The sequence below is a fragment of the Triturus cristatus genome, chromosome 1_1, assembly GCF_964204655.1.
Source record: "Triturus cristatus chromosome 1_1, aTriCri1.1, whole genome shotgun sequence".
Taxonomy (NCBI): domain Eukaryota; kingdom Metazoa; phylum Chordata; class Amphibia; order Caudata; family Salamandridae; genus Triturus; species Triturus cristatus.
Window position 1 is genome coordinate 820,263,566 of NC_140579.1, and position 25,434 is coordinate 820,288,999.

The following is a 25,434-nucleotide window of genomic DNA, read 5'->3' on the forward strand; positions in this document are numbered from 1 at the left end:
TTCTCCGCTGCAGGCGCAATTCACCCGGACCTTTTGTAGGTTCATATAGCAGTCATCGCCAAGTCGGGGAAAGATCAGACTCGCTGTGGGATGTACCGTCCCATTTCGTTGAACATCGATCTTAAGATTTATTCGGGGATATTGGGCAGTCGGCTAGCACCCTATATGCCAGGTCTTATCGACCCGGATCAGCCAGGGTTTATCCCAGAGCGTCAAGCCCCTGACAACACGAAACGGGTCTTGCATCTGGTTGAAAAGGCCTCCCGTACGACGGGAGAATACATGCTGCTCACGATTGACGCAGAAAAGGCGTTTGATCGTGTCCATTGGCCCTATCTGGAGCAGGTGTTGCTGCGGATGGGTCTGGGAGTGAAGTTTCACACCCATATTTTTAACTGCTACAAATTTCCGTCGGCGTCTGTTCGGGAGAATGGCCACACGTCCTCCAGCTTTCCTATAACGCGGGGCACGAGGCAGATGTGTCCGCTGTCGCCTCTGCTTTTTACTGGCTATATGGAACCCCTCGCCCAGAAGATTAGGCAAAATCCAGAGATCTCAGGAATAAAGTTTGGGGGCTACGTTCACACCATTAGCCTCTATGCGGATGATGCGTTGCTCTCTTTATCTAACCCCGCGGGAGGCATTGCCGGCCTGCATGATGGACTTGGGACACCTTTGCACGGGTCGCAGGGTTCAAGGTGAATGTTAGCCCTTAGTCTCTCCCTGTCTCCAACCACCCGGGAGTACCTGCAGAGCTCACTCCCTTTCCAGTGGGCGGAGGATTCGGTTCCATATTTGGGGATTCAGTTGGCCTCTACACTTGCGAGGGTGGTGGCCCTCAATTACACAGCCCTGCGTCAGAAGATCCGCAAGGAGATGGGGTCGTGGAAGTATTATCCTCTTTCGTGGCTGGGCAAGATTGCAGCGGTCAAGATGACCATATTGCCACAGATCTTATACCTATTCCGCACCATTCCCCTGCAGCCACCTACCGGGTGTGGCTGCAGTAGACAAGCAGAACTGACCCAGTTTATTTGGAACGGGCAGAAGCCATGAATGAAGTTGTCCACTCTCACCTGAGAGCGGGGGGCTCGGGATTCCAGATGTTCAGCTTTACTTCCAGGCTGCTCAGCTGCGTCACCTGGTGGAGTGGAGCCGCTGGGAGTCAGAGAAACATTGGCTGTTTCAGGATCAAGCGGTAGCAGCCCGACCTCTGCAGGAAATCCCCTTTCTGCGTAAACATAGGCCTCCTAATCTCTATGCCTCCTACATCACCAGTGTCCCTCTGGAGATATGGGACCGCATGAACGTCTCTCGACTTCACTACCTTCCCCTCCCCGCTTACTCCCCTGTTCGACAATCCGGAGTTCGCCCCCGGGATGGATTCGGTAGCCTTTAGTGGGTGGAAGCCGTCTGGATGCTGGTTTCTCTATCACGTGTATGATGCCGTTGGTGTACGCCCGTTTCCGCAATACAGGCAGGAATACGGGCTGCCGGAAACGGAGCGGCTCCGGTATCTCCAGGTTCGGCACTGGGTGCTCGATGGAAGGGTTCGCCCATTTGCAGATCGAAGGCTTTCTCAATACGAGTGATGGTTAGTGACGCGCACGTCGGACAAACAGTTAATCTCCGATCTGTATAAAATGCTGCAAGCCCGATTTGTACACACTTACAACCCGGGTAAGACGCGATGGGAGAGGGAGCTGGGCAGAACTAAGACACAAGGAGTGGGAGGGAATTTATTATAGGGCCAGACATTCAGCGTATCATATGGGACTCACGGACACGTTCGCAAAGGTTGCAACATATTGGTACTACACCCCTGTTAGACCTGTCGGCCCTTTGGGTGGTCCCTCCTCATCATTATTTATTTTGTCCCACTTTTGCCTCAAACCCTGTTAGTATTTTTTCCTTTTTGGGAACCACCAGACTTTTTAGTATTGATGCAGATTCAGGGAGCCATTTTATCTACCCCTGGAACTTCTGTCTGAGGGCCTGGAGCACAAAATGGTGGCCACCCATTGTCACCTGTGACATCACTGGAACCTACTAGAACCTTCTGCAACATTCTGGAACCCTGTGACAGTTGGAGGTGGTTTAGAATGTTGGGAAGCTAAGTCAGAGTTGGGAGTTGGCAGTTGGCACCTGACTGGTGAAGAGAGAGGAGCAGAAACCTGAAGGAGGAAGGAGTGAGGCAGCAGGGGTGGAAACTTGTGCCTGGAGTGGGGTCCATAAACCCACCCTTGATACTAGTCCCTACTGACTGAGCCCAGCCTGGAGCCCTGTGTGGGAGAAAGCAAGAGAAACCATCTTAAGGACCTGGACAGCAGGAACAGGCCTTAAAAGTAAATAACAGCAAGTTTCTGACCTGGTTACTGGTAACTTCTTGAAGTCCGACGTCGAGAAGCCTGGAGACCTGGAGCCCGAGGTGGAGAAGCGGCGCTGACTGGAAAGCAGACGTCGTACCCGGAGCCGCCAGAGGTCGAGAGAGGGCACCGACGGAGGTCGTGGAGAGTACCAGAGGTCGAGGAGGAAGTCACCCGAGGTCGAGGGTGCGGCGTCGACGGGGGAGTGAAGTCCGCCCTCCGGAGTCGCCGGAGACCGAGGTGAAGCGTGCCGGAGGTCGGGAGTGGAGGTCGCACTCCGGAGCCGCCTGAAGTCGACAACGAGCCAAGATTGCCCGACGTCATCGAACCGGAGGTCGACATCGAGCCGAGGCCGCCGACATCGAACCGGAGCCGCCCGAAGTCGACATCGAGCCGAGACTGCCCTACGTCATCGAACCGGAGGTCGACATCGAGCCGAGGCCGCCGACATCGAACCGGAGCCGCCCTAAGTCAACATCGAGCCAAGACTGCCCGACGTCATCGAACCGGAGGTCGACATCGAGCCGAGGCCGCCGACATCGAACCGGAACCGCCTACCGGCGTCGTCAAGAACTGTCATTGCGCCGAGGCCGCCGACAGCGAACCGGAGCCGCCTCACGGCGTCGACACGACTCCAGCGGCATCGGAGCTTCATAAAAAGGGCAGTAAGTGGAATAGAGGGCGCCTAAGGCCCTGTGGAGCCCTAAGAGACCATCCTAGGGGCTAGAGAGGTGCTGGAACCAGCTTGATTGTGCCAGGGGTGAGCTGAGACTAATACAGAGGGGTTGTGTAGTGTGGGAGAGCCAGATCTCTAGATTCCCCCTTGATCTACCTCAGTTTAGGCCTCAGCCTTGTCCAAGCCAGGGAGTCTACCCCTCAGGCCATCCAAATCTCTACAAGCTGGGATTGGGTCAAATCATCCCATAGTACCTCAGGAATGTGAATTGATTTTCAAGTGTCACTGTTGGCTTTTATTATTTATTGAGAGCACTGTATTTATTGTATTCATCCTATTTATTGCCTCACAGTTATTGTTTCACAGTATTTATTGCCTCACAGTATTTATTGTCGCACAGTATTTATTGTCGCACAGTATTTATTGTCGCACAGTATTTATTGTCGCACAGTATTTATTGTCGCACAGTATTTATTGTCGCACAGTATTTATTGTCGCACAGTATTTATTGTCGCACAGTATTTATTGTCGCACAGTATTTATTGTCGCACAGTATTTATTGTCGCACAGTATTTATTGTCGCACAGTATTTAATTGCCTTTTATGTAATGCACTTATATTTATGCCTTGATTATTTATGATCTACCTTATTTATTGAATCGTTGAAGTATTATTTATTTGACGTACCCTTCCACAGGAAAAGCCTTGTGTACTGTAATTGTATTATTATTTATTTAATCAGCAACTAAGAGAAAAGAAGATAGAGATATATTTTCAGTATAATTTTTAAGGTGTAGTGTCGTTTTTGGAACGGATGCACGCATGGTTATTGTGTGGGTATGACGTATGCTTAGCACGGTGCCTGATCCCTGACCACTCGAGCCAAGCTACCACAGTGTATGTCTGGGAGAACACCACCACCCTTCCGGTGTGGGGGTGTTTTTCTAACATAATTGGTGGCAGCGGTGGGATAGAGCTGTGCCTACGTATACTCGACAATAACTGTGGGTAGTCCATAGGCCTACACCGGGAGTTTTCTCCAAGCGGACTTCCTAATTGTGAGTTTTTGTTTTTCCAAATTTACTCTGGTGGTGGGAGGAGGTATTATAAAAGGTACCCCCCTGCATAGCTTCTGCAAAAAAAAAAAAAACTGTCCTCTGACCTGAGTGGGCAAGATGGAGTTTGTACTGGAGAATTTAGAAACCTATACTGTGGCCCAACTCAGGGAGTTTTGTCAGCGGGAGGGGGTGTATTGTCCCCCAGGAGCAAAGAAGGGTGCACTCCAAACCAGCTTAAGGGCTTGGGGGGAGGCACGACGAGAAAGCAAGGCTGAGGAGGAGGACAGGGATAGAGAGCCCGACAGTGAGGGAGCTGGTTTGTACCAACCTGAGGTGGGGAACCTGTTAGCGGGGCCCAGGACACTTTCTAGGAAGGGCAGCAGTGCCTCTAGCGGTGGCTTGTCTGAAGTGGAGTTAACAGACCGGAGGGAGAAAAGACAGCTCACATGGGACTTAGCAAGGCTGGAGAAAGAGAAGGAGGAACAGAGGATGGCTCATGAGCTAAGGCTGAAAGAGATAGATCTTCAGATCCTAAGAGTTAGGGCACACCCTGTTCCTAATGGTGGCAGCGAAGAAAGTTCACTAGGGAACCCAAACCCTACTTGCCGAAGGACATAGTAGCTAGCTATGGGGCGGGTGACGATATCGCCAAGTGGCTAGCGGCCTATGAGGTCTCATTAAGGGCCCATGGGGTTCCAGAGAAGTACTGGGGAGGGGGAATTGTACAGGTACATGCCTCCAGCTGGTAGGGATGCATTATTGGCCCTAGAGGAGGATGAGCAGACCCACTACCCCACCATGAAAGTGGCGCTCATAAGAAAGTTTGGACTAACACCCGAAAAGTACAGACAGAAGTTCCGGGGTAGTCACAAACTGGGCACACAGAATTGGGTGGACTTCCTGGACTATGCAAAGAAGGCATTAGAGGGTTGGATTCAGGGCAGTGAAGTGAGGAACTACGACGGGTTGTTTGATTTAGTATTGAAGGAACACCTGCTCGAAAAATGTTTCCCTGAACTGCGTCAGCACCTGGTGGATAGCAAGCTGACCAATCCCCGGAAGCTTGCTGAGGAGGCGGACATTTGGGCTAGTACCCGGGTGTCCACAAGGGGGACTGGAGGGGATACTCAAAAGGCCGGACAGGGCGCCCCCCAGAAGAAAGAGGGAGGGGAAAAGAAAAAGGAGTTCTCCAAAGGCCCCCAAAATAATTTCCAAGGTAAGGGAACAGGATTCACCCCTAGGGCTAACCCACCCAGAAACCCTAATCCTGGCCAGAGTCAGCAGCCAAGGGTTGTCCATTGCTTCGAGTGCGGTGGCGTTGGACACTATAAGGGAGATGCGAAGTGCCCAAAACGACCACCCCCTCCCATTGGAGGAAAGGCCCCCGGAGTAGCTAGTGTAGTGCTCGGGGAGGAGATGCCTTTAATGAAGGGAAGGGAGTGGGCGGGTGTCACTTTAGTGTCCCTGGGAGAACGGGAGATGGTTCCTAAGATCCAAGAGCCCGCGAATACTATAAAGTATGGGCAGTGGGTCACCATCAACGGCAAAAGGGGGGAGGCTCTGAGAGACACAGGAGCCAGTATGACTATGGTGCGTAGCCAACTGGTGTCTCCAGAGCAGGTGATTCCCGATGTACTCCACCCTGCCGCGATGGCTGACGGCAGAATGGGCCACTATCCGGTGGCCGAGGTTCCCTTTGAATGGGAAGGGGTTGCAGGTTCACTTCGAGTTGCCGTAAGCCCTGCCGTGCCAGTCGATTGTCTGCTAGGGAATGACATGGAGCACAATGCTTGGAAGGAGGTGGAATACCGGACTCATGCTGAGATGCTGGGTACACCTGACTGGGCCTATGTGAGTACTGGGTCCGCGACTACCCGGAGAGGGAGTTCGTTTCGGCTGGAGCCTGGAACAAAGGCCCAGCCAGCTGCCTGTCAAGGGAAGAACCGAGGACAGGAGGAGCCTGCCTCGGCGTCCGCCCCCCGTAGGACGGATAGGCCACCGGAGGTGGTGGACCAGGAGTCTGCGGTGGGGGATGTCACCGAACTGGAGGACCTACCCATCCCGGCCGAGTGGCACGTGGAGGGAGGCCCGTCCAAGGAGGAATTCTGCCAGGGCCAGAAGGAGTGCCCTACCCTTGAGGGACTGAGGCGACAGGCCAAAGCCCAGGCAGCAGGGAACGTTGAAGGGAACTACAGTGTTTACTGGGAGGATGGCCTCCTCTACAGTGAACCCAAGGCACCCCTACATGGATCGTCACGAGCCTTGGTAGTCCCTCAACATTATCGAGCCTTCCTTCTGGAGTTGGCTCACGAGATCCCATTGGCAGGACACCTGGGGCAAGACAAGACCTTCGCCCGTCTTGTCCCACACTTTTATTGGCCTCAAATGAAAGTGTCGTCCGATACCTACTGCCGGACATGTGTGTCTTGCCAAGCCAGTGGGAAAACAGGGGTGAAGCTGAAAGCTCCCCTGGAACTACTTCCTGTCGTTAGCACCCCCTTTGAAAGGGTGGGCATCGACATTGTGGGTCCATTAGATCCACCTACTACAGCTGGTCACAGGTTTATCCTGGTTTTGGTGGATCATGCCACACGGTACCCAGAGGCTATACCTCTGAGGACCATTACTGCACCTGTTGTGGCTAGGGCCCTGATGGGAATCTTTACCCGAGTGGGTTTTCCCAAGGAAGTTGTGTCCGACAGGGGGACCAACTTCATGTCAGCGTACATGCGGGCAATGTGGAAGGAGTGTGGAGTGACCTGCCGGTTCACAACTCCTTACCACCCCCAGACCAATGGTCTGGTGGAGAGGTTTAACAAAACCATGAAAGGCATGATCAGAAGTCTGCCTGAAAGCCTGCGGAGGAAATGGGACGTCCTCCTACCCTGTCTATTGTTTTCCTACAGGGAAGTGCCACAGAAGGGAGTGGGCTTCAGCCCCTTCGAGCTTTTGTATGGGCACCCTGTACGTGGACCTCTCAACCTGGTGAGAGACGGATGGGAAAGAACTCCCAGGAAGCTTCCCCAGGACGTGGTGAGCTACATGCTGGCCTTCCGGAGCCAAATGGCTAAGTTGTGGAAGCAAGCTTCTGACAACTTGGAAGCCAGCCAAGCAGTAATGAAGGCGTGGTATGACCACAACGCTCACCCGGTGGAATTGGAGCCTGGCCAGAAGGTGTGGGTGATCGAACCAGGAGAGCTTAGCGCCCTCCAGGATCGCTGGTCAGGACCCTTTGCGGTATTGGAGAAGAAGGGTAAGGCTACCTACTTGGTGGATCTGAAGACCCCTCGTCAGCCCCTACGGGTGCTGCATGCCAACCGCCTCAAACCCCACCACGAGAGGCCCGAAGTCATCTTGATGATGGTGACTGACGGAGCAGAGGACGCGGAAAGCGAGCCTCTCCCCGATTTATTTGCGTCTCAAGAGAAGGATGGGTCGGTGGAGGGAGTGATTCTCTCCCCATCTCTAACTCCTGAACAGCAGGAGGACTGCCGCCAGGTCCTGGGACAGTACTCTTCGTTCTCCCTTGTTCCGGGTAGGACTCACCTGTGCGTCCATGACGTGGACACAGGAGACAGCCCACCTGTGAAGTCCAAGATCTACCGGATGTCAGACAAGGTGAAAGCCAGCATTCACAGTGAAGTCACTAAGATGCTGGAGCTAGGAGTGATCGAACCTTCCAGCAGCCCCTGGTCCAGCCCGGTGGTGTTAGTACCAAAAGCTGCACCACCGGGTGCCCAACCGGAACTGAGGTTCTGTGTGGACTACCGGGGACTGAATTCAGTAACCAAAACTGATGCTCATCCGAACCCTAGGGCGGATGAATTGATTGACCGGCTGGGAGCTGCCCAATATCTAAGTACCTTTGACCTTACTTCTGGGTACTGGCAGATCTCTTTGACTGATGGAGCAAGGGAAAGGTCAGCCTTCTCCACGCCCAATGGCCACTACCAGTTCTGTGTGATGCCCTTTGGGCTCAAGAACGCACCTGCCACGTTTCAGCGTCTGGTGAACCAGATCCTCGCCGGAATGGAGAGTTTCTCTGCTGCTTATCTGGACGACATAGCCATCTTCAGTAACAGCTGGGAGGATCACTTGCGTCACCTGCAAGCTGTTCTCCAGGCCCTGAGACAAGCTGGATTGACGATCAAGGCCAGCAAGTGCCAGATCGGGCAGGGGTCGGTAGTGTACCTTGGACACTTGGTGGGTAGGGGAGTGGTGCAACCCCTCCAGGCGAAGATCGAGGCCATCATGGCCTGGGAACCCCCCAAGACACAGACTGAGGTCCGAGCTTTTCTGGGCCTCACGGGATATTACCGCCGCTTCGTGAAGGGGTACGGTACCATTGTAGCCCCCCTCACGGAGCTCACGTCCAAGAAGCAACCTCGACGGGTAGTCTGGACGGAGGCTTGTCAGCAGGCCTTCGTAAAGCTGAAGCAAGCCATGTGCGAGGCCCCGGTCTTAAGGGCCCCAGACTTTTCGAAGAAGTTCATTGTCCAGACAGATGCATCGGAACATGGCATTGGGGCAGTGTTATCGCAACTCAATGAAGAGGGTCTGGATCAACCCGTGGTCTTCCTATCCCGGAGACTACTTCCCAGGGAACAGAAGTGGAGTGCAATAGAGCGTGAAGCCTTTGCAGTGGTATGGGCTCTGAAGAAGTTGCGGCCATACCTGTTTGGCTCGCACTTCCTAGTTCAGACCGACCACAGACCCCTTCGTTGGCTGATGCAGATGAAGGGGGAGAATCCCAAGTTGTTGAGGTGGTCTATCTCCCTACAGGGAATGGACTTTCAGGTGGAACATCGGCCTGGAGTGGACCACGCCAATGCAGACGGTCTCTCAAGGTATTTCCGCCTTAGTGATGAGAGCTCCCAAGGGGTTGGGTAGCTCTCCCCACTTTCAGCTGGGGGGGGGGGACGCGTGTTAGACCTGTCGGCCCTTTGGGTGGTCCCTCCTCATCATTTATTTTGTCCCACTTTTGCCTCAAACCCTGTTAGTATTTTTTCCTTTTTGGGAACCACCAGACTTTTTAGTATTGATGCAGATTCAGGGAGCCATTTTATCTACCCCTGGAACTTCTGTCTGAGGGCCTGGAGCACAAAATGGTGGCCACCCATTGTCACCTGTGACATCACTGGAACCTACTAGAACCTTCTGCAACATTCTGGAACCCTGTGACAGTTGGAGGTGGTTTAGAATGTTGGGAAGCTAAGTCAGAGTTGACAATTGGAGTTGGCAGTTGGCACCTGACTGGTGAAGAGAGAGGAGCAGAAACCTGAAGGAGTGAGGGAGCAGGGGTTGAAACTTGTGCCTGGAGTGGGGTCCATAAACCCACCCTTGATACTAGTCCCTACTGACTGAGCCCAGCCTGGAGCCCTGTGTGGGAGAAAGCAAGAGAAACCATCTTAAGGACCTGGACAGCAGGAACAGGCCTTAAAAGTAAAGAACAGCAAGTTCCTGACCTGGTTACTGGTAACTTCTTGAAGTCCGACGTCGAGAAGCCTGGAGACCTGGAGCCCGAGGTGGAGAAGCGGCGCTGACTGGAAAGCAGACGTCGTACCCGGAGCTGCCAGAGGTCGAGAGAGGGCGCCGACGGAGGTCGTGGAGAGTACCAGAGGTCGAGGAGGAAGTCACCCGAGGTCGAGTGTGCGGCGTCGACGGGGGAGTGAAGTCCGCCCTCCGGAGTCGCCGGAGACCGAGGAAAGGAGCACCGGAGGTCGGGAGTGGAGATCGCACTCCGGAGCCGCCCGAAGTCGACATCGAGCCAAGATTGCCCGTCGACATCGAACCGGAGCCGCCCGAAGTCGACATCGAGCCGAGACTGCCCTACGTCATCGAACCGGAGGTCGACATCGAGCCGAGGCCGCCGACATCGAACCGGAGCCGCCCGAAGTCGACATCGAGCCGAGACTGCCCTACGTCATCGAACCGGAGGTCGACATCGAGCCGAGGCCGCCGACATCGAACCGGAACCGCCTAGATCTCTAGATTCCCCCTTGATCTACCTCAGTTTAGGCCTCAGCCTTGTCCAAGCCAGGGAGTCTACCCCTCAGGCCATCCAAATCTCTACAAGCTGGGATTGGGTCAAATCATCCCATAGTACCTCAGGAATGTGAATTGATTTTCAAGTGTCACTGTTGGCTTTTATTATTTATTGAGAGCACTGTATTTATTGTATTCATCCTATTTATTGCCTCACAGTATTTATTGCCTCCCAGTATTTATTGTCGCACAGTATTTATTGTCGCACAGTATTTATTGTCGCACAGTATTTATTGCCTCATAATATTTAATTGCCTTTTATGTAATGCACTTATATTTATGCCTTGATTATTTATGATCTACCTTATTTATTGAATCGTTGAAGTATTATTTATTTGACGTACCCTTCCACAGGAAAAGCCTTGTGTACTGTGATTGTATTATTATTTATTTAATCAGCAACTAAGAGAAAAGATGATAAAGAGATATATTTTCAGTATAATTTTTAAGGTGTAGTGTCGTTTTTGGAACGGATGCACGCATGGTTATTGTGTGGGTATGACGTATGCTTAGCACGGTGCCTGATCCCTGACCACTCGAGCCAAGCTACCACAGTGTATGTCTGGGAGAACACCACCACCCTTCCGGTGTGGGGGTGTTTTTCTAACAACCCCGGAACGCTTTCACGCTATGGATCGGACGAGGGACGCAAAATGTTGGAGGGGTTGCGGGCAGATAGGCACCCTGTCCCATTTACTCTGGGAATGTGAGTATGTCCAGCCATACTGGTCTCAGGTGCTCGATTAGGTGGACAGGCACTTTAACACGGATACCGCGCTTCCCGGCGTATACACTATTAGGCCTCCCCAATCCCCTGACATACCCGCTTAAATCACGTAGAGGTCGGCAGATAGCTATAGCGCTATAGCGACACAGAACATACTGATCCATTGGCGCACTCCCAATTCTCCAACTTTCACAGGATGGCTATACCGGTTGTGGCATGTCCTAGGTATGAAAAAGCTAACGCCAACGCTGGCGGGGGAGGGCTCCCACTACGGGGAGCTGTGGAAACCCTTTTTGACGCTGTTGTCTTCAGAATTTCGAGAGGTTACTTGTCCCCGCTATCTGCACTTGCTGTGCTTATCCGAGGAGCAGAAGGGAGAGTAGGGTTCATGACCTGCAGAGGCAGCGGGGGGGCGGGGCTGATGGACGTGGAACGGGGGAGGGGGTGGTTAGGGGTTGGGGGGGAGAAGGGGGGGGTTTAGAATGTTTTATTTGATGGCACCTTGCTGGTACTTCTTATGGCATCTCCAGTCTGGGCAAAGTCCGGCTTGGATCTCAAGCATTGGGTAAGGGGCCTGCCCACTTCCTTTGGATCCACAGGGTGTTGATAATTTCCTTTGTTGGTGCTTTTCTGTGCGTTTTGAAATATCAATAAAAGATTTAAATCATAAAATATACTTTCTCAGAATGAGATGCTTTAGGTAAATACTTTTGCAACATGCAATTGACTTTTGTAAATACTGATTACAGGTTGTTGCAATAGGCAACACAATTTCAAACACAATAATGCATTGAGCTCAATGGAAATTTTAAGTTATTTGCAATAGATTACATTCAGGATTACTTTTGTAACTCCAGGACTGGATCCTAGATTTAGTCCTGTGACAGTTCTTAGAAACAAGTGATAAAAGTAGACTTAGTTACTGTTGTGATTGATTTTGAGGAAATATTTAGCTTTTTCAAAAGTTGACACTTACAAGAAATTTCATAGAAAAACAGTCAATGATTCTCTATGGAAGAAAATTCAAGTTGCAGGTAAAGTAGGTTCTCGTTACTTTTGTAATCCAGTACTGGGTTCCTAGACTCAGTACTGGGATCTCTATCTAAAACAGGTAAGTAATTGCCTTTTCACAGTTAGCACGATTTTTAAAGAATATTTAAAGTTTGCAAAAATCGACACTTAGAAGAAATTTCACAGAAAAACAGTCAATGGTTTCCTATGGGAGAAAATTGAGTTAGCGGCAAGTATGGTTGTAATTACTTTTCAGGGTCAGTGCTGGGCACCAAGATCCAGCACTGGGATTTCTCCTAATAGCAGGTGAATATTCTCGATTTCATTACTCAGTTGATTTTAGGTGAATATTTTAAAGTTTAGAAACTCCACACTAAGAAATTTCAGAAGAAGCCAGTCAATGTTACCCAATGGAAGAAAAGTGAGTTATCGGCTTTTGGGTAAGTACTCGACTGGCAGAGTTAAGGTGCTGGCCATAGACTCAGGGGTCTCCCAGGGTCAGGTAAGTACAGTTGTTACACCCTCAGCTGCACAGGGGCAGCCGGGTGCAGAGTGAGGTAGGCCCAATGTTATCCTATGGGAAAGAATATTTAAAGATTGCAGAAATCACGACGTGGGGGTGTTGCCGGACGACGTGGGGGTGGATATTGTGACAAACGGTGAGAAAAGGAAAACAGAGTGAATGATAAAAAAAAAAAGAAAGCAAGATGGAGCATGAGGGAATAAGTGATGAGAAAACTGTCACAGTAAAAGCAAAACACAGTAAATGATAGCCGTGCACGAGTGAATAACGAATGCTGCTATTTTAAAGCACAGACGTGCTCGTCACAGTAAAAGCAAAACCCACTGCTGGCACTGCAATCATGGGTTTGCTGGCCCGGGAGTGGTGTGCGTGCGCGAAGGCTCATTTTGGAAGCACATACTGGTGCTTGTGGGCTCGCCCCTGCTAGCTCCCGCAAGGTGGATGCAGCCACAAGCAGGAGTATGTGCTTCCAAAAGAACAGAGCAACGGCTAAAGATCCTCCTATGCAGCGTGTGCGCACTGCTAGGCGAGACTTAAAAACTCAACTATATACTTTTTAGTATGGATTTGTAGAAAATGTTCAGTAAACAAGACTGCACATATAGTTTGGCCTATGTACAAGAATATTTATTGTTCCCACTCTTTATGAAAAGTCTAGTCTCACATAGTAAATGTATGGGTTCATTTCACACCAATAAGTGTTCTACAGCTTGAATGCTACCGAATACGAAAAGAAACTTTGTTATGCAACAGGTTGAAGAACCCGGAAATATATATTTTTTAAACTCTACAGTATTTACATTTGTTACTAAAACACTACACAGTGACTGCAATTCAAAACATTTCGGAAAAAAGCAGGTTGATAGAGTCTCTAAAACGATGCGCGTGGGGTTGTGTGTGTGACAGTAATACTAAAAGCATCTCAAAATAAAGGAACACAAACAGTTTGTGGAAAGAGAAAGCACGCAAGTCAAACGGGCGCAGCAAAGCATTAACACAACAAAACAAACGATCACTTAGCGAAGACTGAGTGCGGATAATGGATACACACAGCCCATCATCTTAAGAGTTCGATTGCAGCCAATGTGCACTCAAACCTGCCCCCTCCTTGTGAGTTGCACATATTTCATGAGTTGTAACTGCTGTACCCACCATAGCGCTTTGAGATCTTAAGTGCTACATAGGTCTAATCGATTAACCAGTCGCCAAAATGCTGGGCTTTTAAAGAGAATGTGCCATAAGTTTCCAGTTTCCTCATCATGTCCTCATGAAAGCGCCAACGAAAGGACTCCCTGAATGGTGCAAAGGACATGAAGACCGCTGCGATCAGAAATAAACACTGAACGTTGTCCAGTTTCACAGTAACATTTCCTTAATGTTCTTTAAGTCACAAAACAGTGATACTAAAAGCATCTCAAAATAAAGGAACACAAACATAGAGTTTGTGGAAAGAGAAAGCACATTGTAAGTCAAACGGGCGCAGCAAAGCATTAACACAACATGTTCTTTGATGTTCTTTGAACGAGAACATCAAAGGGGCGCTGCAAAAGTGATAGCGGGCACTTAATGAGCATGACTAGGTTTGTCAGCCTCTGCTCCTAAGCACGCGCCCGCGCACATGCACTGTAGCTCTAGGCTGGCCATGGTAGCATTTTTTGAGCCCTCACAAAAAGTCTCGCCAGACCAGCACATGCGCTGGGTCAGGCGAGACCTAAAAAAGGTTCATGCCTAACTAATTGCAAGATCAACCTCATCTTTAAAAGAATGATTTCGTTCTGTAGTCACTGAGGCAGGGTTGAATGCCATGGTTATGAATGATTTCAACCAACACCAGACATAACTATGTTGCTTTATTGGTCGATTTCTAACTGGCTCTCATATGCAAATCTACAGAAATTAGTCACTAGAGTTTGATTGTTCTAAAGCAGGATATAACGCTGTTCAGCAACTGACTACTGTACATCTCAAGTGGTGCATAGTGCAACACAGATAAAACTGTTAAGGCCAGCATACCCACCTCCATTTATTGACATTTTAAAAATAATCCTATGTACTCCTATCATTGCTAATAAAGATACAAAAAAACTCACTCAGAAAATTGAAGAGGTGTACAAGTGTAAATCAAAGAAATTAAGATGGGTTTTAATTTTGACCAAGAGAATGTGTTCAAGTTAAACAGAGTATAGGTATTTAAAAGCATCAAAGAAATGCTTCTGAGCGTTTCTTTTGAGAGCTGATGTTCTAAAGAAGTGAACCAAGAATGCAATTTAGCATACGATTCACTGAGGAACTGCAATTCGAGGATTATAAAGCTATAAAACACATGACTTATATATGTTCTATAATGTTCCATGCAACAGAGCCCCAGATGTATGTAAACATGGTCACTGTTTGTGCACTGAATACACTGGAGCGCATGATGGAAAGATAAGCCTATACAACAATGCAAATGTAAATTTCTAACAAAAGCCCTTCACCTTGGGAAGAACAACAAAAGCTGTACCCAACTGTCTTTAGGACACTCGCATTAAATGGCCAGAGAAGGGATTTTCCATTGTCCGGAGCACTTTAATAAATATGTTATCTGCTATATGGCGGCAGGTAGAAATTACCATTCCCATCTGAAGGAAGGTCAGAAAACCACAGCAGTAGACCGGTGTACTTGCTACTTTTAACAGAAGCATTCTGTAGCAAAACAGGAGCAGAGTGCGAGCTGATCCCTCTTTCTTCCACACCACTACTCATACAATCATGAAGGAAGTGGCGAGAGATGTATCTTAGTTTAAAAGATTACATTTTCCTTAGGAGCTTAGACAATCTACTGGCTGTGACCCCAGTATTTTTAGGATAACGTGACAGGAGTGTGTGTATGGGGGGGGGGGGGGGGGGGGTGATTTAGAAAATAAAGAGGGAATGAAGGGGTTATACTGTTCTGTCACTAAAGCCCATAACTAGGTCTTGGAAGTATCATTAATATGAAGATACAGTACCACAGGAGTCTTGAACTACCACAAAAATGGCTGATAACATACAATGCATCTGCCACATTATTATTATCATCAATTCCTATTTGTAAAGCGAGAACATATCACCCCCTTTCGGGTTTCAAGCCGCTGGGGTCCAGCAGGGAAATTAAGTGGACTATTGCCCCTAGAGTCACATGATGCTCTGCTGCCGCCGGGGATCGAACAGTGAACCCCGCGCTCCGGAGTCAGCTGCTCTGGCCGCTGCACCACACCTATCCCACAAGTTTTGGAAACAGTACAGCAAAAGATGTTGAGAGTCCAGGCCTTCTCTATGGAGACTAAGCCTCACATAACACTGAGTAAAGGCAGAACAAACATTTGAGTAAAGACAAGACTCAACTAAGACCCAGCTTATTCATTGCTGGCCTATTAGATTTTGGTTAAGACCGCTACACCTTGGTCCCCTAGAAGCATTTTTACATGGTACACAGAGCAGCAACTCTAGATGCACCAAGTCTGCTCCTGAGCATGCTACAGGTCCCTCTTAATCAAAGAATATCCAATCAGGAGGTACACGTTTACAAATATATCAACACAAAAGGATCCAGACAGGATGGAGAGTAAAGACAACCTTGCAAAATATATTTTGCAGAATCCATGTTATGTTAATTACATTTATTATAGTGCACGACTCACCTTAGGGCATCTCGGCGCTGCCATCACAAAACAAACTGTACTTAAACCACACAATGCACAAAAGCTCCAGAATAGCTGCGTGTAAAGAATTATACTTGATAAAAAAAAATTCCTTTTGATAGTGGATATTGGTTGTGAAGAAAGCACACCCTGTATATACATGCTTCAGAAAAACACAATGCAAACAATTATTTAAAAAAAAAAAATCACTTCACAATGTTGGGAGAATGCACAGATGGAAACCGCTCACACGTTAATGTTTTCTATAGACTGAAAACACTACAGAAGGATGGCGAACAATGGCACTATACGCATATTAGTCAGTTCTATCACCTGCCCACTGTCATGTTCTTGATAGTCTCCAGCATTCTTTGCTTGTAGGCTATGATCAGTAAGTCTATATTACCCTCATCATTTCTAAATAAGCACATTTATAAGCAAAAAGCTCAGAGGTGTAACTGTGTAAACTGCTGATACACATCAACTTACACGAATTTGAATTTCTATCAAACCAGTCAGTCAAGTGCTGAAAACTCATCAGCTCGGTTTCTCTCTCACAGATCAATGGTTAAAGCAAACACCTTAGTCTCCATTATTATGAGTTTAAGATGACATGCTGTTTCGGTAACCCTTCACCTTCAGTCCCAGCTTACCTCTTGTCCTGTGGCTGCTTCCATGTCCAGAAAGAGGTCGAGCAAAGACCTGACAAGCCGGGCAGCTTTAGCTTTACTGATGGAGTTCAGGAAAGGTCGGACATACTTCAGGAGACCCCCGAGCTCTGCAAATAAAGATCCACAGTTTTTTCACTGTACACAACCAAACAGGAGAACTCATTAATTTCACTTTTTGCAATAAGGGTTCTCTGCACTACTGGAGTCTGGCATAACTTTAAAACAGAAAAGAGTGGATTGTTTCCAGCCACACAGCTATCACCATGCTTGCCATAACATATGCTATCTAGTCACTAAAGGATTTTGAAACCGCGTACCATTACAAATTTAATTCAACCCTTTACTTCAACGGTCTGAGGGGCATATTTCAAGGTGAATTGTTTTTCTGGCTAAGGATTGTGCATTCTAAAAAGTCACATTCTACAGCATTTAATCAATGGCTCAGTTAACAGTGTACAATTTTTTTCATTTTGAGAATAAAGCCTAAACATACCTGGAATGTTTAAGAGTAGCTAGTCTTTTTTTTAGCTGTTTTTGAGGACTCTATATTGCAAGTTAACTGTAAGTAAACCCATTATACAGCTTAAACCACCTACAATAATTCTAACATCTCCTCAGTGGAAAGATTTCGATTAAGCAGTCGGTGCACTTTTCAATAAATTAGCCTACCCCTTACAATACCGAAGATCTGAGCTTTTCTATAACACTTATTAGCTTAAACATGAAGGAAGCCGTTTTCTAGGCACTGGCATCTCCAACAATTGTAACACAGGAAGGAGTTATTGAATGATTGTTTTCAAGAGACTGGAGGCTGGGCTTTTGAATTTTTTTTTTTTTTTAACAGGTGTGAAGGTATCCTCTGAAAATCCTCCAACTTTAACCTCTTGCCTTAAACTCTTTCTGAAGCAATCCTCGGAGAACACGAATAGGATAACAAAGCAAACTAGCCTATTGGTTGAGACCGTTTCTCATACATTATCCATCTGTCCAACATTTTTCACTATGGTCCTAGGTTTCGATGTCCTACACCTATTATTTTGAATGATCCTTAATTCTAGATTCATCTGCATTAGTGGAAACGTCTGAACTTTGTGACAATTTAAATGAGAATGGATTACACCATTTCAACTCCTAGAAAGTAAGTTATTCTGTTTTGCATGTCATTACTGCGAAGCACATTTACATTAGTTGAATGTTAGGTCGGCGCAATCCTGGATTTGATAAAATGAACCCTCTTTCAACAAGAAACCATCTCGGGAGTGTACACGTAATATGCAGCGCTACCAACAAACATTTTGTAAACCATCAAGGAACCTATTCAGATCTTCCAAAAGGACCTCCTTCAAAGACCGCCTAGACAACAACGCACACAACAGCAAAGAGCTCTTCAACATAGTGAAGGAACTCTCCAACCCCCGGTCCAACAACATCCCACCTTCGCAAGACCTGTGCTACTTGCTGGCCACCTTCTTCCATCGCAAAATCGCAGAAATCCACGACAGCTTCAACTCCGTCACCACCCCAGCAACCGCCTGATCGTCTGGACCAACATCAACGACGACGACACCATCAAGATCATGAACACCGTCCACTCCGGATCCCCGGAAGACCCCTGCCCACACCACATCTTCAACAAAGCCAGCAGCACCATCGCACCCCATCACTGGAAAACCATCACCATCTCCTTCGAGACAGCGATCTTCCCAGAGAGCTGGAAGCACGCAGAGATCAGCGCCTTACTCAAGAAACCCAAGGCAGACCCCAAGGACCTCAAGAACTTCCGACCCATCTCCCTGCTCCCGTTCCCGGCGAAGATCATCAAAAAGAGCGTGTGCATTTGCAAGTTGCCAATGATTGGCTGCTTGCAATGCTATTCTTTTGCCCGAAGCATCAATTAAATTTGCCCCCCTTGCAGGAGGAGGGGCAACTCCTGTAGTTTGTGAGTTTGCTCTTGTGCGAGCGTTGGAGACTACAAGGGAGTCTAATAGACGTTGACCCCTGATGTAAGTGGGGTCAGTATGTGCTGGCTTGTACTTTCTCAATTCTGGGCATGATAATTCTTGCTCACACAGGGTCTTTAAAAATCTCGTCAGTACGTTTAATCAGTCCCTTAAGCATAGGTGGTGTCTGTGTTGATCTCTGAAAGGAACTTAAGGTCTCAAATAGAAAATCTTCTTCAAGAGCCTCTTTATGTAATTCTACCCCATGGTATTGAGCAGCCCCATTAAGTAGCTCTATATACCCTATGCTGTCATCAAGTGGAGAGGGTTTGGAAGGGTATAGATCCGGATTGTTGTCTGATCGGATCTGAATTAAAGTCCTCCCAGGGGTCATTAGTGGCCTGGGGACTATCTACATCCCCATCCCCTTCATTTTGTGTTTCAGGCGATTGAGGCTGTGGGGAATTTGTGGTTATGATGACCAAATTTGGGTCAATGGGTGAAGGCGGTGTAATGGGAGGAGGAGGAGAAGGGTTAGTACCCACATTCTTGGGTTTTAAAGGAATGTGGTAGTCCTCTTGTAAGCCCATATTCCTTTTATCTGTCAGTTTCACGTGAATATGTATAGTATCTGGATGGATAACCAGTTTTTTGTTTCGGATCCGTGTTTGCAGGCGGATAGTCGAAACGAGGATCTTTGGATGGAACAGCAGTTTTCCATCTGGGCGCCGTACTTTTCGGCTTCAAAGGTTTCGTCTCCGAAGTTTTCCACTACAAAGATTTACTCTTTGGTACTGAGGGTATGGCCACAATGACGTGTATCGATTTCGATGCCGAAGGTTTCGGATCGACATGGGGCCGACTATCCCGAGCCGGAAGGCTTTGATTTGTGTTTCGGTGCCGGGCCAGAGCGCTTGAAATTTCTCGGTGCCGACCTTGGCCTGAGGAAGGACCCGAGCCTTTTTTCTTCGATAAATGTTGGGGCAGTTGGGTGCCTGTACTCGCGGTACGCTGACCCTGTGTCACTTGCTCTTGATCTTCCATGTCGGAGTCTGCTTCAGACAGATGTGTTCCCCCTCTTCTTCGGCTCCTTGTGCGTGGAATTCTTCCTGGTCAGAATCTTCCCCGAATATGCCCAGTGCAGACCCGCTTTGTTGGTGCATTTCGTTAAGTCGAGCCCAACAGTCACAGAGCGACTTCTTGGATCGAAACTATCGGCACGCGTCTCAGTCTTGTTCGTCGTGTTCCGGGGAAAGAGATTGCACACTTCGTGCAAGTCTGGGCACGGAAACTTAGCGCGACACCCGGGACAGAATTTGGATTCCATTCCATCGACTGCTAGCGAGCCAGACGCGGGTAGGCCCAACGGCCGTCCACGAATCTTCAGATCGAAGACTGACTCAAAATGATAGGTGGAGAATGGGAAACACGACCGAGAACAATACCGTTGAGGGTAGTTGATTGCTCATCGGCGGGAAACCGAGAAACCGTGTCGAAGCAGAGCGGCGCAATTCACATCTGAGCCCAATGGCGGAAAAAACCCCACTAACAATAGAGTTGATGTCCATGCGCACTATCACCGAAAGGAGTCGTCGCCTACCTCGTGACTGGAAAAGACTTCTTCGAAGAAAAATAAAGTGCTAACATCCGGACCCAACTCTAGATGGCAGGCTATGCAAAGCATGTGATCTACAGCTCACATGCCTCGAACACTATGTTATGGTTTAAAAAGGCAGTGTGGCAAAAATCGCCTTTTCTGCATAGTCACTTCAGATTTTTCACCTGTGTCTGGTTTCTATTACTGCAGGCTACAGGACTTTGAACGCTAAAGAGTAGTAAAGGGCCTGTGAGTAGAATTCCTCCACTTACCTGCTAGTGCACAGGCTAAATGTGGCACACCTATCACCTTCTTAATACATTCTTGGACCCGGGACGACTCCACCTGGAGAAGAAACCCATGCTGTAGAAAGAGTATTCACACAAGAACTCAAGGACTACTTAACTGTGCTGAAAGTGGGCTCCAACAGTCAAGTGGATGGACTCGTGTATAAATGTGTCAATGACACTAAAAGTAGGACTCCTCCTGACTCCAAGAGGGCCCAACTGGCTAAACAGGACTAGACCCTGCAGGTAACCTGTCTGGAGAGAGACTTGGTGCCCAGAAGTCTGTTGTGAGGAATTAGGAGGTCCCCTAAGAATCCTTTCCAGTAGTTGGACACCAAATCTCGAGGTAACACCTTTGACTGGGACAACCTGCTTGGTGTATCTGACCTCCGCTCCATCACAGTTAGCCTGAAATGACACATAAGTTGCAGTCCACCGCAAACTGTTTTTTTCTGTAGTTCTGGACTTCCGGGAGCTTTTTGCCATAAACATTTAAAAAACAAAACAATATATTGCCAGTACCTCCTTACCTGTTTTTATGATCATGGTGCCTTTTAGCTTATTAAATTGTTCACGTTTTTCTAAATTGAGTTGATAATTTTATTGCATTGTGTTCTTTACTTTAAAACTTGGTACGGTTTAAAGTTAGTATGTACCTCGCTGGAGATAGTCAGCGGTTTGTGCTATAGCTACAAAAGGTTAAGCAGAGATTCCCGCACAACTATGGTTTAGACCTAACCAAAGTGTGTTAATTGAGTTGACCCCCTCCCCTTTGCAAAATGTATAACCCCATTTCTGACGGGTCTATTCTGTTAAGAAGTGGCTTGTCTGAGGGCGCGCTGTCTTTTCATGTATTTTCAATCTAATAGCGCTATGAAGCCTAAGGCAATCCGTTTTGTGCCTTATAGTCTGGGTTCCAAACAGTGATGAAAAACATGTTAAAGGGTCTAACCAATGTGTTTTTCCAAGTCGACATTCTGGTGTGGGATTCCAAAATAGAACAATGTGTCTTAAATGGAGTACTATAAAGGTTACAACGTGCAGGTCCGACAGCATTGAGAAGTGCAAGTTTGGAGTATGTTAAGTGGATTACCTGGTACACACATTATCTTGGGACGTTATCAAACCTAAAATCAAATTAGTAGTAGCCATTGAAAAGGCACCTTCACCAGCTCATAAAGAGCAACTTTGCTCTTTCCTGGGTCTGGCTGAAGTTTATGGGACACTTCTCGGACAAAGTGTGCATTACGTCTATTGATGAAAAGGGGGTGCTCGAGTGTCCACTGGTGTTAAATTGTTAAGCAAGCCATTGTCAAGGCTGTGTGCCTCAAGAAAAGATCACAGTAGTTATGGATGCTAGTGCTTATGGTCTTAGGGCTGTGTAGATGCAAAGGAAGGCGATAAACAAGAGTAGTTGCATTCGCATCAAGAATGCTAACGGAACATTCTACAATAGAAAAGGGGTATGAGCATATTCGTGGGGTGTGCAGAACTATACCCATTCATCATCTGTGAGAAAGTGCCATCTTTCTTGCATGGTATGCCCCCACTTTTTGCTGAATTGCTGATGTACTTTGAGTGTGCCGTAGGCTCCTGCCAATCAGGTACCTAGGGCCTATGTTCCTTCCCTAAAACTGCATGAAGCTTTAAACCAATTGGCATCTCTGGCCACATGTCAGCCCCTGGTAAATGGTACCCTAGGTACCCAGAGCCTTGTGACCAGAGACGCCCCCCCCCCCCAAGGGCTGCAGCACTTATGGTGTCACCCTTAGAGGCCCTGTACCCTGACACACACACACACACACACACACACTGCCTTTGCAGGCTGAGTGTCTTGGTGCAGAACAAAACAGTCGACATGGCACACAACCCTGTGTGCCATGCCCACAAACACACTGCTCTGGCATACCTCAGTCACCCCTCTAGCTGGGTGCCCTATGCCAGTGGTGTGGGTACAGGTGCATGAACCCTGTGCCCCTACAGTACCAAGGTCCTGTACTCAGCAACTGGCCCCCACCGGTTCTGACACCCACTCTGGCGGGAAGACTGTCCGGAAACCCCAATGGAGGAAAGCGGGTGTGCCAGCCTCTGCCAACCCCATCCCTCAGGTGGGGGAGGCGAGGTGAAGCACATCTCCAGGCTCCCGCCATCTTGAAGATGGGGAGCCCTGCCCAATCACGACTAAGCTCCTGCCCCCCTCCCACAGGAGTGTGGCAGGATAGGGGGTGTACCCACCCCAGGGAAGGGACCCATTGGTCCCTGCCCTTTACCTACCTGTAACGCCCCTACATTTAGTATTTAGGGGCACCCTGAACCTTCCTTCCTCAGATCCCGATTCCCAAACAAGCAAGAAGAACAAGAAGAAAGAGGACCTGTCATGCAGCTGCTAACAAGAGGAAGACACCAACTGACTTGGCCCCAGCCCTACAAGTCTGTCGACCCTCGAACCTGCTCCTGCTAAACCCCTGCGTCTCCAGTGGTCAGCAACCTCAAAAGCCCCGGTGGACCGGACTGCCTTAAGACTCTAACCAACTGGGACTCCCACGAGCAGTGGTTCTGCTCAAAGAAAGTAACAGACCCCTGGCATCAGCTAGGAACCGCGACTCCTGCACACTGCACCCGCCAAGCCTGGCGTGTGCCGGAGTGGACAAAGATCACGAGGACGTCCCCCCGGCGACTGTGACCCCGAATCCAGCACCCAAGGACCCTCCTCGACGCTCCTGATGACGCCTGCAGCCTCAACACCAGAGACCCCCCCCAACCATGACCAGCTGAGGGAAGATTTCCCGATGCGAAAAGACACCCCTGCACCCGGCGGCCCCGTGTCTCCAGCTCCTGGGTACCTACCTAACCTACAGTTTCCCCACTTACCTCTCGAAGTGGTGGTCGCACTTTAAGAATCTTCATCCCCGAGCTTGCAGCCTTTGTTCGTCACTGAGCTTCTCCATTGAGCGCCAGACGGCTCAATAGCACCCTGCACCCAGCCGCCCGAGTGCCCCTGGGAGTGCAACATCTATCCTAATCTACTTCCCCACTTGCCCTGAGTAAGTGACCAGGAGCCCAGCTCCCACAGCCGCGTGACCTGCTTGCCAGCAGCCACCAACCAAAGGACCCCTGCCTCCCATAGGATAACAATGGGCCTACCTCACTCTGCACCCGGCTGCCCCTGTGCTGCTGAGGGTGTAACAACTGTACCTACCTGACCCTGGGAGACCCCGGAGTCTATGCCCAGAACCTTAACTCTGCCAGTAGAGTACTTACCCAAAAGCCGATAACTCACTTTTCTTCCATAGGGTAACATTGACTGGTTTCACTTAGAAGAATTTCCAAGTGTCGAGTTTTGAAACTTTAAAATACTCACCAAAAATCAGCCGATCAACAAAAACGAAATTACTCACCTGCTATCAGGAGAGATCCCAGTGCTGGATCTTGGTGCCCAGCACGGACCCTGAAAAGTAATTACAACCATACTTACCTATAACTTGATTTTCCTCCATAGGATAACATTGCCTGGTTTTTGCCAGAAATTCTTCTAAGTGTCAATTTTTCAAACTTACAAATATTCCTTAAAAATCGCCTGTGTAACAAAAACGATTTCTTTCAACTGTTTACGGGAGATGCACCAGGACTGAATCTAGGATCCAGTCCTGTGGTTAGAAAAGCAATCCAAAAAGTAATTAATTTCATTTATTAAGTAATTCCCATTGAGCTCAATGTTATAATTGTGTGAATTGTATTGCATATTGCAAAAACTAACTATTGCATTCAAATGTCTATTGCCTATTGACAGTATTTAACTAAAGCATCTCATTCTGAGAAAGTATATTTTGATGCCTATTGTTGGTTCTAAAATAAAATATATATTTTTATATACAAACCATTGGCCTAGAGTTCAGTTCTTGAGTGTGTGAGACCATTTGCTGACTGAGTGTGTACAACAAATGCTTTACACTGTCCTCTGATACTGCCTTACTGCTCGACCAAGCTACCACTTTAGAGAGTAAGGTTATATCTAACTTTAGCCTCTGCCAAACCTCTGGAGACTGGACTGTGCACACTGTACCTATTTGGGGACAGTAAATACAGAGCCACTTTCTTACATCATCCTTCCCACACACGTTCGTGTCCTCTGTGGAGGAATCATGCAGGGGTGCCGATCCTGAGGAAGAGTGAAGGCAGGCATTAGCTGCAGATGAAACACCGCAATTAGTTATACCTTGCTTATCCCAGACCAAAGGGTGAACTAATGTAGGGTGGCCAGAATTATAAAACGGCATGGTCCGAGTTGTCTGTTTTAGACAGTATAGTCAGGAGGTACGGCAGGTTGATGGTACTATATGTACATTCTAGATCAGAGGTTCTTAGCCTTTTGACTTCTGTGGACCCCCACTTAATCATTACTGTAACCTGGATACCCCCGCTAAATGATTTAAAACCGGGATGCCCACTGAGTTGTTACTGGAAGTTGGGCATCACGGCCCAAGCATTTTCAATAATTTGAATGGCAAATACATACATAAATAAAAATAGAAATAAGCATTATAAAAATATCTAAATTTTAACAGGAAGATTGGAGCTTTACTAAATTCAATTGGGGCCACTCATTTTCTATGCTGTAGTCAATATGAGGATTATTAATTTCCCTTTTGGTATAAGGGTTTTCTACACCATTGGAGTCAAGCCTATCTAAAACAGAAGAGAGTGGGTCGTGTCCAGTCACACAGCTATCGCCATGCTTACCACAGTAACATATGTTCTCTACCTAGTCACTAAAAGCATTTTAAACAGCCTACCATTACAAATTTGAGTCAACCCTTTACTTCAACTGTATGAAGGGGCAAATTTGAAAGTGAATTGATTTTCTGGCTAAA

General features: G+C 48.1%; 1 protein-coding gene across 4 annotated transcripts in view; it reads right to left on the reverse strand.

Annotated features, from left to right (window-relative positions):
- The window catches only part of LOC146871121 (26S proteasome non-ATPase regulatory subunit 11), a 922,247-nt gene that overhangs the window by 839,955 nt on the left and 56,858 nt on the right, over nt 1-25,434 (reverse strand). For all 4 annotated transcript variants that reach the window (XR_014980477.1, XM_085650288.1, XM_085650291.1 and 1 more), the window contains exon 3: nt 16,722-16,846. Coding sequence is in view for 3 of the 4 variants with exons in the window: in XM_085650288.1 (XP_085506414.1) it covers nt 16,722-16,846 (125 nt within the window). In the remaining variant the exon portion in view is untranslated. The remainder of the gene's footprint in view (nt 1-16,721; nt 16,847-25,434) is intronic.